At 45.2% G+C, this 17,664-nt stretch overlaps 2 protein-coding genes across 7 annotated transcripts in view; one reads left to right on the top strand and one right to left on the bottom strand.

The window, feature by feature from the left end:
* Positions 1-1,767: 1,767 nt before the first annotated feature.
* Positions 1,768-15,024, bottom strand: LOC105560287 (Golgi integral membrane protein 4-like). Of its 6 annotated transcripts, none has more exons than XM_012009264.1 (8): positions 8,407-8,559; positions 8,089-8,271; positions 7,433-7,908; positions 6,861-6,986; positions 6,567-6,734; positions 3,588-4,039; positions 3,303-3,412; positions 1,768-3,219 (listed from the first exon to the last, which is right to left on the bottom strand). In XM_012009264.1, the coding sequence occupies exons 1-8, from the start codon at positions 8,417-8,419 to the stop codon at positions 3,200-3,202; spliced, it is 1,548 nt and encodes a 515-aa protein (XP_011864654.1). In that variant the 5' UTR covers positions 8,420-8,559; the 3' UTR covers positions 1,768-3,199. The 6 variants fall into 6 exon arrangements, with proteins under 6 accessions (XP_011864654.1, XP_011864655.1, XP_011864652.1 ...); XM_012009265.1 differs by having other exon boundaries at positions 6,567-6,731; XM_012009262.1 differs by lacking the exon at positions 8,407-8,559 and adding an exon at positions 14,842-15,024 and having other exon boundaries at positions 6,567-6,986.
* Positions 15,025-16,106: 1,082 nt separating this feature from the next.
* The window catches only part of LOC105560286, a 45,115-nt gene continuing 43,557 nt past the window's right edge, over positions 16,107-17,664 (top strand). The window contains exon 1 of the mRNA XM_012009259.1: positions 16,107-17,148. The gene's annotated coding sequence lies outside the window, so the exon portion shown is untranslated. The remainder of the gene's footprint in view (positions 17,149-17,664) is intronic.

Below are 17,664 nucleotides of genomic sequence, written 5' to 3'. Positions count from 1 at the left end.
GCGCTAGGCGAACGAATTACAGCAGAACATTTGATAGCCAGGGGAAATTACCGAGTTAAAAAAGATTAAAACGATGATCGTGCACGCACAAATCTAGCGAGTGTTTGCGTACTCGATTCCGCTGCAAAAGCCTGCTTGAAGCACGGTTCACGAAGAACAAGGTCGCCGATGATAACTCGGGCGAAAGGTTACTAAATAAGTAAACTGTTTCTCTTATATTCCGAGTGAGAAACGTGAAAGCTGTGTGTGTTAGTACTTTCAAAAGTACTTTCAACACATAAACAATTTCTCTAGATGTTACGAATATACAGATAGAAGAAGCGTGGCGTTGAAAAGAGCAGCGAAGGAGTATTTTTATATTGCTTTTAATATTGCACGATAGGAGAAATAAAGAATACAGCGTTTGCATTTTTTATAAATCGCTATTGTTCTATAACTTCATCAAATAAGAGAAGAAACCGTTTCAGAAATAAATATTTTCCAGGGAGGGAAATTGAAATAAATAGAACAGTAAATCTAGATAAGAAACTTTAGCATACTCGCTACATACAAACCGGGATATGCCTAAAATTTAAACAAACTATAAATTAATTGAAGCTCCTGTTGATATTCGCATCGTTATTCGATTACGAGAATTACAGTCTCTTTAAAATAATGAGGGTAATGAATTTCGAATTCACGCTTCCGAAATCATCTGCCGAAGCGGCAGATCTCTGATAGATTTGGTTATATTTTTAGGGAAATTGTTCCAACTGTAAAGATGGTTTTCCGCAAAGCAGGCGAAAGCAAAACGTCTTGTACGACGATCGATTCTGAGAACCGATAGAGTTGTAAGATTCTATTGGCTTATGTAATACTTATGTCAGAAGAAACAGCAAACAACTTTTAACGATATATTTATACGCTACGCTGTGATAAATACGTTAAAATATTCTTCAAATGATAAAAAGTTATCGGGCAACGAAATTTGTTCTTGCACAAAATATTCCACTCGCGCCTTATTTTTCAGACCTATTATTCTTTCATCAATCTGAGATCGATTTTTCCGATTTAGCGAAAGCATTAAAATTGACTTATCGGGACCAATTATCGTTGACCTTTTCAATTTTTAATAATGCGATTAAATCAGTATTAAATTATTAAAATCAATCTCGAAAAATAGCTAAAGAATGTAATTTTGTTATTGTGAATTCCATGTGAAGTTTAATTAACAAAAAAATATTCTTTTCTCGATCGTTTATAATCTGGAAATTATTGGGAAACATTTGGCTAAGAAAAAAATCAACTTTAAATTGCTTAAAAAATCGTAACTGATAATATACTAAGAGTGCATTAAAATTTGACGTGTATTTATGCTTATTAATTTTCAAAATTATATTGACTCACACATTTATCGCCGAGTATTTCCGAAAGAAACTTTTTTGAGAAATGGTTCTCGTCAATAAATGTCAATTGCACCGTCAACAGACGACGAAATCATGTTTATTCAATCAAGAAGTAAATACAATCTCGTTTCTAGCCAACAGCTAGTTTCGACACGAATCGTGAAAAAGTAAACGCACACGTTCCGTCGCCATCGGAAATGTACGTGACTGTGTTTAAACCATTAATAATTCAATCTCGAGTTATCGATTCCGCTGATAACCTATTATATTATTATATTACTCGAAGCGAATCTTAATTTATTTCTTAAGCAGCAGGTTTGATGAGAAACTATTGATTTGCGGGAAAGTTGTCTAAAGAAAGACAGGAGAAACCACTGGAAAAATCTGTTTTCAGACGTTTTTATTACGAAAAGAACGTTATGTACATTTATCGTCTCTCTGTATATATACTAAAAATCTATAACTATAACAAAACATTATGTTCATCTATGCTCATCGTAAACTGCTTAATAATAATTCTTTCCCGGTTAAGTTTTCAACGCTTAACTTAATCAGTTAAGTCAAAATTCGTCAGGTTTTCGGCAAGAACAGAATAAATAAGATATAAATATTCTTGTATAGATTGCTCCGTTGACGATTACAGTAAATATTGTATTAACTTGACGATACATCGATTTCACGATATATAAACATACATATACATGTACATATTTATATATCAATTCGATAGTACGTCTATTTTTAATTTTACTTAAAACAGATGCGCATGACTCTGCGATTGCTAGCGACAACGGAGATCTTTAGAAGAAAAAACAAGATTAAATTAATTCAAATGATGTAAGCCGTTTTAACCAAGTTGGTAATCTCGATTGCCGATGTACCATTGTCGCCGTGATAACGGTATCGTAGAAGGTTTAGATTGCAACAGTAGGAGTAACTTCGTATTATATAAAAATACTAGTGTGTTACGTTGCGATGTTGTGAGATCGAATCATTCATGACGAGAGATTTTAGTGTAATTTTTTTCGCATTTATATACAAAATTGCATTTATACAAATAATATAAACGCTGATGTCATCACATGTAGATTACATTGACATTTTCATGTATTTACATGTGATTGTATATAAAAAGAAATTAATTTCCCTAATTGACGATAACATTTTCTTTTATTGTAACACAAATCCATTATAATGCACGAATACTGGGCGTGGTTTCCGAGGTACTTTCGCTACGTTACAAAGTTAATTCTGCTAGTGCAATCCAAGTTCAACTTAATGCATTTGTAACAAAGTCACGAGTGTCCCAAGTAATAAACGCGATTAAGTCACTCGACTCGTGCATTGTAGATCTTAATCTAGAAAAATACAGTCTATCTTTGTTTTTGTTTCTTCTTCGAAAGTATGCGTTACAATAGTTTATTCTGAACCTTCTGTAATTACCGGAACCGCCTAAGTCTTCGTCGAACGTCCAGATACGCTTGACGATATTTGTACCGTGTATATACTATCATATATCGATATTTAGTTAAAATCTTGTACAAGAGCTCGCGTATGAAAGATGTATCGGATCCCTGCTAGTTCCTCGTCACACATCGAATGATTCGTACAGATTATAATACACAATAAGTATTCTTCGCTGATTAAACCCGATCGTGAATATCGGTCAGGTCAGGTCAGATCGGGTCAGGTTGTTTGACTATTTTTCAGCCCACTTCCTCTTGCACCAACCAGTCGGCGCGTCGCGTTATAAAACATTTGAACGACGACGCTGATTTTATTCCCGCTTGCCTTCCTTCAAATTATGCGGGTATTCAAACATCGTCGCCCTCGTCTGAAATTCAGATGCGAGAATAATTTTGTGATCGCGACATCAATTGCGCGCGGTCGGATCGATTCGAATCGTTCTCAAGTTACCTTCCCCCTCGTCCTCGCCCTCCGCCAGATGAATATCGTTCTTCTGCTGCTCCTTGTCGTAATCGCCGTCGTACTGATCGTCACCGCCGTTAGCCTGCCCATCGTCTAATCTAAAACCAAATAATACGATGAAATTTATCGAGATTGAAAGTACCATTGGAAAAATCTTCATAGACAGAAAATTATTTGCACACAATCAAGTTATTTAAATATTTTATGTACACTAATAATAAGAGTATGCTATGAATACATTTATTCAATCGCGATAGAAAAACTAGAACTCACCCGGGAACTCGATTGAGTTCCTCGCCGACCTCCTGTACCCCAGGCCCCACCCTCAACCAAGCGTCTTTCGCTCTCCTCTCGACCTGTTCGCCAACGTGCCGCACGGGGGGATTTGCGACGAACGGTGGGTCCAGATTGCCAGCCTCGACTATCGGTTCCTTTTCCTCCTTGTCGTCCGCCGCGTTAGCCGGGGCGAGCTTCGCTGGCGGTGGCTGCAAATTGTCAACTGCCACCGCCTCCTCCCGCTTTCGGACCTCTTCCTGGAGCTTCTCCTTATCCGCGTCGTCGTTCTGCTCGATGATTTCCGGTATTGGCAACACGCCGACCGGTACCTTGACCTTCGACAGCGGTCTGGCTGGTAGCGGCATAGGCTTGTCGAGGAGAGACGGCGATACCGAGTTGACGTTGTTCGCCGCGGTGATGTTCTGAGCTCTTCGTGAACTCGCCACGCTCTGGAAAACAAAAAAAGGTTTTCACACGGTTACACATGGTACAGCGCAATTGTTCGGTGATCGCAGGCGGGAACTGCTCGATGTCGTGACGTCTTACTTATTTAATCCTCGCAGTTATATAAAGTTACGGTAAAACCGGTTACAGCGACGATTGTCACTTCTCGAAATATACCAAGGAACTATTGTTATAGGACATTTTCAACTTTCCAATTCATAGTTCGAAATCCATCTTGACATTATGCGTCGATAAATCATTGTCTCGCTACGTAAATCCTCCATAGCGTAGTCGTGTAAAGAATGTTGTTCATTAGCACCAAATAGATAATCTGTCTGATACAGATGAAGCACAAAGAAAGTTGTAAATGCAGTGCGTAATGCAGCAATTCTACGCATTGGGAATAACTTGAGTTGAGAGGTAAATTAATCAGCGGTCCAACGAGAAGAAAAGCTACACTATATAAACGAAATACGAACTTTTCTTAAAGATCGATAAATTTGCAAGCATTTGTTTAGCGCGGCTACAGGCAACAGCCTCGAACAACGTGAACTAATTGGCGGCGGCGATATACGGTAAAAGCGCGATGCAGAAGCTGATAATAGTTAGGTCGTTACGAGGTTGCCAATAAAAATGCCAACGGATAAACGTAATAACAATTTATTAATGCATCGTGGAACACAGATTTACAGGCACATTGAGTATGGCTCGCGAGCCATTTTACACATATACACGAACACAGTATTTCCAATAACAGAAGCGAGGTAGGTAAAAAGATCGGTCGAAAAGATTGCGTATGTATGCATATACACGAATAGAATCTCTTTAAATATTGATTTATTTAATTGAATAATATATACATATACACATAGATGTATATGTATATATTAACAAAATCTCTCTGTGAATATTCTTCTAGCACTCTTCAAACACCCAACATTTATTCAACAACATTGGAATTATGTAACGATAAAAATATCTACAAAAGTGCAAACGGTACAACAGTCTAAAAAATGTTTGTAAGATTATGGCATTTTTTACTGTTTAGAGATTCTTCGATATATAATTATACATATACATATATATATAAAGTGTTTAATAAAAATGTTAAGTCATTAATAATATTTCTTGTTAGAAAATTTTACAAATATTTCCATATATGATTTATAGAATTGGATCAGTGCATGTATAATGTTAACAGCTTCCGCATTCCGATATTAGTGAAGTGATACGCGAACTATCAGCGAATATATATTTTACATATATATTAAATAGTAAACGTTAGGAACACAGTCTGCTATTGCAACAAATAATATATGTATACACGCTGTTAATAATAGATAATGACTATATTATATTAAATATGTCATTTGTGACTAAAACGTCTTAAAACCGCTATTTTGCAGAAATTATGGAATAGTAAAACAAATAACCGAGGCAACTTTTTCACTTATTAATTATAAATAGAATAATTCTTCTTGTAAATTATTGTAAAATGACTACAATATAAATGCGATATGTAGTAATTTACTAAGGAAATTTATTTTATTTATAAGCAACATCTGAAGAAAAAGAACAATGACAGTTGCAATGAGTGAAAAAGAGAGAAATAAATGATTTTGCTTCATCACATGCATATGAAATTATGCGCATTGACTACACATGTCATTTATTTATCAAGCTTAGTATAAATTTTACGTGTAGTAAAAAGCGATAAAAGAGATGGATTACAATTTAAAAAATTACTTTGAGAAAAAGAACGAATACCAAAGTAGAGAAACTTGCTATTCTAATCCTATGTTGACGATAGCACTAATATACCCCAAAAGCATAAAGAACTGTTAGAAAAAAAGCACTTAGTTCTAAAACATATATTTATCACCGTTTTGTTACTTGACTTAGAATACAAAATATAAAACTTTGATGAAAATCAATTAGATTTTTCCTATTAATCCGTGCGTAATTGCATTAAAAAATTTGTCATTAACGAACAATGAATTAATTATGCATTAGTAATGAATGCAAATAATTAATATATCATTGTGGTTTATTTCATTATAATAAAATAATTAATTAAATTAATCATTCACAATTTCATCATTATTAAAATAAAGATTATTTTTGTATAATTATATACACGGCCACAAACTAGTCTTCTAGGATTAGGAGTCTTTTACGGTAAAATTTACGCAACTAACGGATTGAGGCTCAGAGAATTTGATTGAAATTGTACGACCGTTCCCGGCAAGTTAAACATAATTCGAATCATAAACGCGTGATAATGAGCAAAGCTTAACGAATTCCGCTATGGGGCACGTCACGAGTGAGGATCCCATCTACTCTTTCCTGCAAAGCCTGCAATTCGTCATCCTCTGCGTGGGTTTTGATATCAGTCGATCGACCAGACGTAACCGTGGACGCTCGCTCGACGGCAGGTTGCGCCAATGGTTGCTCGGCTTGCGAAGCCGGCACCGCCGAAGCGTTATCATTCCTCGGAACGTCATCGTCTCGATTCAGCGGCGGCGACATTACCTGTTTTCTTTGCTCTTCTTCGAGTCCATTCTTCTCTTCGTCTACCACGTTCGGGCGCTCGACAACGTCTTTCTGCTGCCTTTGCTGTAAGTCGTTAGCCGAGGGTTCGCGCTGCTCGCCGTTCTCTTTCACCTCGCCCGGGCCGGCTGGAACGATGTTGCCATTCTGCTGAACGAACCTAATATCGTTGGCCGGCTCGTTGACATCGTCGTTTAACGCTTTCTCCACTGACGGAGTCGCCCCTCCGACTGCGCGATGATCATAAGACACGTATGGTGGCTGCGGCGCACTTACCTGTTGCTGTTGCTGCTGCGGCGCCGGAATCGGTTGCGAATCTTCTTTCTGCAGCGCCGATTGCGACACTGACGCTCGTGGAGTCACCAAAACTGAACTAGGAGATGTACTTCTAGCATAGAATTTCTAGAATGCAATAAGAACACAACTTTTATGCGTCTTCATATAACTGTCTCTTCACGGAGAGAACTTTCTCTTAAAATTTACCCTGAAAATCGTGTAATCGTGGCATTTTGAACAACTTTATGAGAATTTTTTCAAGTAAAATGTATGGTAAAATTTCAGAACTCTTATAAAATTCTTCGAAATGTCGTGTTGTTACACGATTACACGCTTTTCAGGATAAATTTTAAGAGAAAATTCTCTCCGTCTTGTGCAATTTTAAATACTTAAAAGAAAATATAAATCGGTACTGGCCTGGCAAACAAACGTAATCTAATAAGATGCGATTATTGATTCTACATTTCATGTATAAAATGTAATTATTAACCGCCACATTTTCCAGCTGTTTATGAACATTAGAACTGACACTAATATGCAATTGTGTTGCTTTCAGGAAACCAGCGACGTACCTTGGCGCTCTCCAATTCACGTTTGAGCTGGAAGATCTCCTTCCTAAGGTGGTCGACGGTGCTGTCGGTATTGTCCCTATTCTGCAGCAGTTCGTTGTACTTGTCTTGCAGCTCTTTCTTCTCGTCGGTTATTTCCAGGTACTTGGTCTTCAAGTTCTCCATAGCCTTGAACTTGTCCTCCTGAGCCTGCCGGATGCGGGCGCGCAGGTCCTGCAGCGTCGTCTCCAGCCTGCTGGTCTCGTCCAGTGCCTGCTTCTCGTGCTTCTTACACTCCTCCTGCAGGTCCTGATGCTCCGTCTGCAGGAGCTTGTAGGTCTGCTGAAGCGAATTGAACCTCTGCATCGCCTCTATGCTGTCCTTGTCGCGCAGAGACTTCTCCCGCGACGCGCGCTGCTGCAACTCCTGCTTCACCGCGACGTTCGAGCTCTTCTCCTCGGCCAGGGACTTCTCCAGCCGTACTTTGTACTCAAATATTACTGCAAACATCGTGTCACGTTACCGATAAGTCTAAGTGAACGGCTATAACAGGAGTCTATGATCCGCAACTGATGACTCGAAGCCACTCATCAATATCTTGTCATAATTTAAATATTGGTAATTCGACTTCAACCCCCGGATAGTATTTAGTTACTTACGTCCCGTTGCATCGCACTTACCTTGTAGTTGAGCAGCGAGAGATTCTTGCTGATGAAGGCATTGCACTTGCATCTCTTGAAGCCTGGTCATCTCCGAGATGGTGTTGCGATACACGATCATCGTCAAGATAACCGCCACTGCGCAGCCCCCGTACAAAGCCAGGCGGCCACCTCGGCCTCTGCCAAGCCGCGAACCGCTCATCACTATCGACAGAAAAAAAAAGTACACTCATTATAATATTATCTGTTATAACAGAAGCATTGTTGCATCGACGAGCGGATTCGTATCAGTGCGTCCGACCACACACGCGTGACGTAAAGGTAATAATGTGTCGTTACTCTGACATTCCATCACCCGGAGAACCCAGTGCACCTGTCTTAATTTGCGCCGAATTCTGTCGAAACGTGTCCTACCGGCTGTCGCGATTAAAAACGTATGATAATGCGAATATACTTTTAATTTTCAGCGTAAGCTCGGCACGTTTTAACATCGAGCCGTTAGCCGACGACTGATGAAAATTCGTCAACAGACGCAGGGATAGCGGACATCATCAAGGACAACGAGACGAGCCAAAATATCGGTTTATCAATATGAGAAGGCGTATATCTATTACTTGAAAGTAAGTAACTCGTCGCGCGACGCTGTTTTTCCTAACACGAATCGACGCGTGGAATCTCGAGAGATGCCGATAGAACAAAGCAATTTACATCTTACGTTGGGAGAAATGACATAGTTTCTTTGTTCAATCAAACTTTCGGGTTCACGTAGAATGTAAGAGACTTGTTTTAGAAATAATATTTATTCAATTTTCAAAGTTAGCAGCGGTTTGTATTTTATTACGGGAAGAAAATGCGCTTTACTGAAACATTTCGAAGACCTCGCGCGGTGACTGGACGGTCAAAGCCACGTGCATTTCATTATTGTGCGGCGTATAATCATTAATTGTTTGTACTCTACAATTTTATCAGAGAAATATCAAATAGTGTTTACGCGCTTGACAATTTGCCGCGCGTACAAAGTCCAGTTTTCGAAACGTGTCGCCGCACAATGGAATTACGTCAAACGCGACGGCGATCGTAATTAAAGATAGAACAAAAATGTATTTAACAAGTTCGCGAGACGAGAGGCGGGAAAAATAATGTCCTGCTTCAATTCCTTCAGGGGCAACGTATAACTCGCGTTTATTTTAGAATCATTTAAAAGATACTCGCTCACCCTTTAAACTAAAACAAGCTCCATATCTACTGAACGAAATGAGAAGAAAGAGTTAAAAAGGTATCAGGTGTTGGTGGGACACGATAGAAAAAGAAACGGAAGGGATATCAGGGTCGGACATCCAGATATCCCGGTATTACTAGTGTAATTTACGAAACAGCCCCGTTGGCCTCGTTGGTCCGACGAATCGTTTAGCTTTCACTTTCGTTCCTTTTCGTCCGGATCGTCCCACTGCCGTTCTTCGGCCTCGGAAAAACGGAGGAACGTCGCTCAAGTGCTCCTTTGTCTTCGCTAAACAGTCTCTCTAGATAGAGACTCGCAAGACCTAATTAAATAGCGCAAGCCATGCGCTATTTAATTCCTTCGCTCTTTGCGTACATTTGCAGTTGTATTTTCTATTAAAGGGAGGGGAAAAAGTTGAAGAGTCAATTGGCAAGGATTCCCGATAAAATCGGGGACTGACTTTGAACTAATTAAAATCCAAAGCTGTTTATTAAAGGTGAAATTTCGCATCGAGCATTTATTAATTACAACAATATGTGAAAGGTTTCTCAGTTACCGTCTCGCTGAAAGGGAGTTTTTCTCGACTATCGCAAAATGTCCCCCCTTGATGTACACCCAGATATTAAATGCCATTCGTAGTAAATATCAGAACATGTCACGTCGATCCGACAGGCAATCTCAAATAAAATAGCTCGATACTCCGTCAATCAATCGTCGATTCCGAGGGTCGAGATTCGCTCTCTTCATATAGGTCTCTCTCCCAATTTAATCCACCTGCCCTTCGCACTCTTTTTCTCGACCTAGGCGCGCTAATGAGAGTTTTCGCCGTGCGAAACGGGCAGATTCGCGAGGCGGGCGTGAAACGGAGAGAGGGAGAGAACGAGAGAGAGAGAGAGAGAAATATAACTACTTAGCAGCTGGATTCGAGTTCACTGACATTTCGGAGCACGCGCGATACGGGGTCCAGTTTTGTTTGTAGAAAGCACGACGGCAATGACAACGCAACGGCGGCGTCGACGACGAAAACGACGACGAGGGGGGCAAGAGCGAAGAGGAGGAGGACGACGCACGTGCACCGTTTCCGCGCGCGGAAACGCGACGCTCGCCCCTTGGCGTCTGGCATCTGGCATTCCGCACGCGGAAGTATCGCTGCCGACACACAAGTGCACGTCCCTCCCCGGGAAATACCGAGTCATCCGAGATAATTCTCGGGGTCCAGTTCCGAGAGCGGGTAAACGCGCGTCACGAATGTCGGGCAGATTGCATTTGGGACATTTACCGCGATGCGCAACGCCTTGGCGTCCGACTTGGCAATTAACGGGCAGCGGGAAGCCACGCGTAACTGTTTATTAATCGGCGAACTAAATACATATAGATGACGCTAAAATGCCGACAGCTGCTAAAACATCGCGATACCGCGAGGGCCGCAAATGAAGCGCGCTGTGTACGTGTGTGCGGGCCGCGTATCTATACATAATGAATTGTTGACATTATTGCCATTGTTGACGCTGTAATGCTAAACTGTATGCAGCATTGAGAAATTACCAAATATATATTACAATCCACGCCGATTGCAACGCAGATAAGACTCGTGACGTTGAAATCGAGATCCCCGCACTGGAAAAAAAGAATTCCTTTAGGATTTTCCATGAAAGATATGTCATAACCAGAAGTTTGCTAGACTTGACTACAAATCTGATAAATCCTAAAGGAATTCTGATTCGTCCATTTTCTAACAGACGACTGGTATCTATCAGATATTTTTTTCAGTGCGTAATTCGGTAACATAATATTGAGAAGATCGCACGTAGGTTTCACTTGGAATTAATACAATTGCCTGGGATATTTTCCTTCTTTTTTTCCTCCAAATCATCCTGCAGTATAATGAATGATTAAAAAGATTATTAAAAATGTCTTCTAATTAAATTACAGCCAGTTGCGTCGAGTTAATATCATTTTTCTGTTAGTCATTTACTGGCGAGGAAGAAAAATTATTACATGTTAATTAAAAACGGGTGCAAAACAGTGCGCGCGTCTGTCGCAGCGCATTGTTGTAAATCTCTAGAGTACTGTTATACAAAAAAACACTATTGTGTGTTTAAACAATTTTTTAATTAATTGCAGAATTGCCTAGTAGGACATTTGCGTATTCTCTTGCCGATCACCCTGCGGTGGTGAATAATAACAATAGGCGAGAGCGCGATATTCTGTCCATTTCGCTCCAAAAATGAGGAAAAAAAACACAAACGTTTCTCCACGGTGCGAGAAAATTCATTTATTCGTCGACTGTTGCGGCAGTTACTTCGGCAGACGTCTTTGATAGTCGCCGTACACATTTACAACTGACAGGAATCGTTTTGTCCGCATCGCGTATGCGGATTTCAACTCGCGTTTACGTTGTTTACCTTCTCCGCCTGTAGTTCCCGGAAGAATAGCACCTCTTACCTGTGCAATTAGGAACCTTGCACGCAATTATTGTATTCCTAGAACAGATCCGTTCGCGTCGCATACACCGCGCAAATGTACGTGTACGCACGTACTTGGTTTTTTTACATCAATTTTCTTCCTTCCTTTCGCTCGGGCCCTCTCCCCCTCTCACGCTCGTTTAATCTCCAGCGCAAGTGCGAAGAGAAAAGGATGCACGTAGCGAGAATGCGCTAATAATATCGCGATACCATTTTCTCGACCACATGCTCGTAAAATATTAGATTAGATTGGTATAATACTAGGTTTCGTAAAGAAAGTACTAACATGCGAGAACTAAAAATAAATTCACTCCGAAGGCGAGAGAGAAATTTAATTTGAGTCGATCTTGCACCTTGTAAAACATAAATAGTTCAAGATCAGCCTGAAGTTTCTCTCTCTCTCTCTCTCTCTCTCCCCTCTCTCCCTGTCTCTCCCTCTTTCTCTCCCTGATTTTTCCTGATTTTCCCCGTCTCTCCCTAATTTTCCTTGTCTCTCCCCGTCTCTCCCTGTCTCTCCCCGTCTCTTCCCGTCTCTCCCGGTCTCTCTCTCTTTCTCTCTCTGTTTCTCTCTGTCTCTCTGAAGCAGTTAGCCTTAGCAGTTAGCAGGATTTTATCTAATCGAGGATCTTGCGCTTCCCTAAGTAGTCAGACTAGGATTTTTAAGAGAATCTAAATGGATACGACAGCGTCAACAGGTTTCCCAGCTGAAATGCATTTTCGTGGCAAGAGAAACTCGACAATCGTTCAGTCCAGCCCGATAATAACTCGATAAGAGATTCATTGATACCGCGAATTGGGGAGCGAATTTTTCATTTCTCATCGTTCGTTATCGAATCATTTATTATCACCTCGGTGTCCCTCCGCGCACGCGTATCCCCGTAATTCGACCGCGATTGCTTTCGCAGCAGATTTGCCCGTCTAAATTCCGTTCGGCGTGCGATTTGTCGTCGAAATCGGATCGGCCCGACGGATCGGCGGGGACGAGAGCGCCGTACCGTCGTGCCACGCCACCGCGGATCGCCCTTAGCTCCCCGGAGCCCCACGGGTTAATTAGTTAGCGCGTGCGACCATTAGCGCGAGGCGAGGCGACACGTAGACAGGCCGCGTGCCTCCCAGGCGCGATCCCGAGGACCGACAGACCGGCAATCTGAATGGCGAGAATGTCCCTACGGCCGACGACGACTCTCCGCGCGCGCCGTACACGTGGAATCCGCGCCCGAGTGACGTTTCGTCCGCGAGAAGGCGAACCGTCGCGTCGCCGAGGGGCCCTCGCGCGTTAAACTCACCGCTTACGTACGAATCGCGGCTTATATGACGGACCTTTTTCTTCCGCCTGGAAAGGAAAAGGATCAACATGTAGTTCCGACTTCTGATTAACGAATAATAATTCATTGTAGACCGGGCCTAAATATTGAGGGTGGCGCGGGTGAAAACCGAGCGAGAAACACAGTTGTGGAAAATTGTCTTGGAGCCGGTTCTACGTGCGCCACTGCGTATAGAAGAGATATAAACGCGTATGTGCTTTCACGCCTTACAAGTACTTTCACACCTTAAACGCCGAGATGGCCGAGATAAAAAGGTAACCCCTCGGGACCGAGCGTGGCCGTCGTACCTTTGAACGCGGAACAAACGGATCTCGCGCCGCTAACGAGCCACCGATCTTAATTCCCAATAAACGGCGTAGACAATTACAGCTCTAAGTCCCAGTCTACAATAGATGATGGGCAAAACAGCTGCTTAAGGCCCGAACACACGACAACGCTTAAGACTTAGGAATTTCAAGCAATCGGAATTTTCAGCGTCGCTTAAGTTGCAAAATAACTGCTTACATTTTCATGCAGTCATCGGTCATTTAAGTCTCAAGCAGCAAAACTGAAGACTTAAGGGAAATGACCAATAACTGTTGAGAACGTAAGCAGCCATTTTGAAACTTAAGCAATGCTGAGAATTCCGATTGGTTGAAATTCTTAAATCCTAAAGCTCGTATCAGACTACGGATTGAGATTGAGATTGGATTGAAATTTGACCAACTGGAGTAAAAGTTACTGAACTTGAGATTAGTAAACTTTACTGTAGATACATTTTATTGATTCCCCTTAGGGTTACAAGGCGTTTTTGAAGGAACGTGCCCAAACCTCTTATAACACTTCTTCTCTCTATATCCACTTCTCTATGTGGCGATCGAACGAAAAACCAAGAATGTTTGGTTTTGAACCCAGGTCTTCGGATTACCAGACCAGCGCACAATCCTCTGCGCCACGATCGCCACTTAGTAAAAACTTTACTGTGATTGGTTAAATTTCAATCTAATCCCAATCCCAATTCGTAGTCTGATACGGGCTTAAGTTTTACTGCTTAAGTTCTTTCGTGTGTTCGGGCCTTTAAGGGAAATGACCAATGACTGTCGAGAACGTGAGCAGCCATTGCGAGACTTGAGCAACGCTGAAAATTCCGATTGGTTGAGATTCTCAAGTCTTAAGTTCCACTGCCCAAATCCCACCGTGTGTACGGGCCTTAAGTTGAGACGACGCGCTCGGGGTTATTAAAAAACGGCCACGCGAGATAACGAGGCGGGGCATTCTTTCGCGGGCAACACGTGTGCGCGTCGACGTAAACGTAAGCCCACGAGATTAGCTTTACGACGTAAACAATAGCGTTACGTAAAACAACGCGGGTAAAATAGCACTTGTAACGTCGCTTCCCGAGGGACGCGCGGGACCGCGGGGCGCGGATGACGTTCCGCGCTCGGAGGAAGCCGCGACTCTAGTCCTCATCGAGACAAACGAGGTCGCGATCTCCATATGGCGAGAGGCAAATCCTCTCCGCGGGCAGCGCGTCGCGGCTGATAAGAGAGTGCCTCGCGCGGCCGGGAGTTAACCTCGCGAACCGTCGCCAGCATCCGCGCGGCTCCGGGGCTCGCGCTCCGAGAGGGCAGCCCCCCCCGCGACCATCGCTGTAACGCGAGCGCCGGAGAGGCAAAGGGGAAAGAGAGACTCCGCGCGCGTGTCGCACGGCACCGACGACGCGGAGCGTCGGTCCGCGGTGAGAGCGCGACGCTCCCGCGGGGACGCCGGGAAGCGGAGCACGTACCTCGTATGCCCCGGCGTGGACGACGGCGAGCCCGCGCTCAGCTCTCCTTCATCGCCGCGCGACGCGTCCCAGCCCCGGCGTCAGGCGTCGTGCTCCAGCGTCTCGACGTCCTCCCTCGTCGTGCTCCGCCGTCACGGATCGACGAAATGGCGACGGTGCGTTGCGACGCGCGTGCGAACGGTGACTGCCGCCGACGGCGACAGCAGGCGACAGCGGCTCCACGCGGCGTGTTACGCGAAACGCGGCGGTGGCGACGACAGCGGCGACGGGCGACGGCGGTGACGGCGAGTGGACGCGGCCGCCGCGTGTTCGCATAAGGTGCGGCTCCGACGTCCTTCGGACGCGCGCGGACGCTGCTGGGGGTCGGAAATCGGGAGACGATCTCCAGGAGAGAATCGCGCCAACACCGACGGCTCGCTAATGCGAGGAGAGAGAGTCGCGACGTCTCCGGGAAATTCCCCGCGCGCGGAGCGAACGGAAGCGTCTCGCGATTGGCTGGCGACCACGCCAGCGGGCGAATGGCCGTCGTCGAACGTGCGACCGAGCGACCTATCGGCGTACGAGAGATCGCGGACAGTTTCGACCGCGACGGTTCTCAGTGCGACGTGAGGTCGGGACGTTGCTCGACTTGGAATGACTTTGATGAAATTTTGTTACTTTGGTTGGCTAATTATTGTCTTCAGCTAAATTTTAGGGAAATGTGTCAAGATAAAACGTCCTTTTTTTGTTTCATTATACGATGCAAGTATGATTGTGAAATTGCAATGTGCAAGGATCCACTTTTCGGAAGAAACTTTTATGTCTGTATTTAGCATAAAGGCCTGTGTCCATTAGATATTAGAACTTGATACAAGTATAAATTTTAGTTCCGTAAAATGTGTAGCCAATCAACTTGCATCGAATTCACATTACAGGAAATTCACGACGCGCGATTCTCAATCTTTTTCGCTCTAGCGTGGAAAGTGAAGAATTTCATTGACGAATATCAGCTGCTTTCCTTTTACACTCAAGTGATACTGAGTCACTCAGTTATGTGAGTATTTTATACTCAGAAATCTCACTTCTCAAGAATCAAAAGGAACATGCATTCAACTGAGTTATGACGTCACAAGTGAGATTTATCTGAGTTTTCATGTAAAAGAAAAGCAACGATTGATTTCGCGAATGAAATTTTGCACGAATTGACGAGATCACGTTAGAGGAAGGGGCTCACGATCGAACCCCCAACGCGAAAGATGAGAGAAAAAAAGAGCCAGGCGGACAGGAAGAATGAGCGTCACTGCGACCTGGGGAGTTTCGGTCGGCGCGCCGACGACGGTTGGCGGCACCGTCGCTCCGCGGGGCAAGGCTCCACGGGCGACGGCTGCTCAGTTAGGGATCTCGGTTGCATCGTGTCGGTTCACCGGACCTACGTGCGATCGCAAGCGTATACGAGGGAGAGCCAAGGCGCGCACACACCCGCCGCGCGCGCTCTCTCCCTCTTTCTCCCTCCCCCTCTCTCTCTCTCTCGCTCTCTCTCCCTGCGCCGCCCATCGGCTCTCGGCCGTGTCGCGCGGAGAGTCGTCGAGTTTTCGGCGGTGCGGACGTTACGGAGGGCCCCCGCACACCGCACGCGTTCGGCCGCGCGCTCCTCCGCATCGACCGTGTGCCAGGACAAGTGCGCGAACGGAACCCGGAGTTGGGTGAGAAGGAACGAACGGCCGGAAGTAGGAAAGCCGTCGCGCGGCGGACGTGCGCTTTTATTCCTCCCTCCTACCATCGCGCTCGCTCGTTCTCTCGCTCCCTCTACCTCTCCCCGTCTCTCTCTCTCTCTCTATCTCCCTCGCGCGTTCTCTCCTCTGTGTCCCGCGTCGAGTTCTCTCGTCGACGGCCGTCGGGTCGCGCCGCGCTGCGCGTCGTGTCGTGTCGTGTCGCGTCCGAGCCAGAAGAGAGAGAGAGAGACCCGTCGCGCCTCGGCCGCTCGGCGAGCCGCGCCTCCTGGACTCGCGCGCCGCCGAGAGCGAGAAGCAAAAAAAAGGGGGGAAAGAAAGAACGGCCGCCGCGCCGTCCGCCGCGGGTGACAGTGACATGTGCGTTGCTCCAGTGCCGTGCACCGCTGCTGCACCGTCGCCGTCGCCGTGGCCGTACGCCGGAGTAGCTGCCTGCCGCCTGTCCGCTGCGCTGACTGTGACCGTGACTGCCGCCGCCGCCACCGCGCTGCCGTTACCGCCGTGCCACCTCGCAACCGGAGCCGCCGCTGCCCGTTGCCGTTGCCGTTGCCGTTGCGATGCGCCTCGTCGACGATGCCGCCGCCCGCCGCGAGATGCTGTGAGTATACACGTCCACCCAGCGGCGAACGGCGACTCCTTTCGAGGAGCCGACGGCCGCGCGCGCGGGACTCGTCCTCCTCTCGCGGTCCTCGCCGCGCCTCGCGATCCTCCCGCGGAGAGAGAGACCTCACCGCGATCGCCCGCGCTTTTCCGTTCTGTTTTTTTCTCTCCTCTCTCTCTCTCTTTCTCTCTCCGCTCCGGATTATTTATGGTCGAGATCCGCGCGCTCGCACACCGCTTCTCCCTTCCCCCCCCCCCTTTCCCGCTCGAGATACGCTCGCGGCGTGGAATAATAATTTCTCCGCTGCGCTTCTGGGCCGCGGCGCGTATCGCTCGGCCGCCTCCTCCTCGCGCCAACCCGTTCGCGATCCGCCGCCGGTCGTCCGTGTCGCGGAAGGAGAACGGCCGGCCTCGCCGTCGCTCCGGGAAACGGATCCGCGAAACCGCGGGGAAATTCGCGCGCCCGCTCTTTCTCTCTCTTTCTCCCTCTCTCTCTCTCTCTCTCTCTCTCTTC

Source organism: Vollenhovia emeryi, unplaced genomic scaffold (genome assembly GCF_000949405.1).
Source record: "Vollenhovia emeryi isolate VEMERY1.0 unplaced genomic scaffold, V.emery_V1.0 DF939234.1, whole genome shotgun sequence".
In the NCBI taxonomy this organism is placed as follows: domain Eukaryota; kingdom Metazoa; phylum Arthropoda; class Insecta; order Hymenoptera; family Formicidae; genus Vollenhovia; species Vollenhovia emeryi.
The sequence above is the reverse complement of the archived record's forward strand: the minus strand, read 5'-3'. Positions and strand labels throughout refer to the sequence as shown.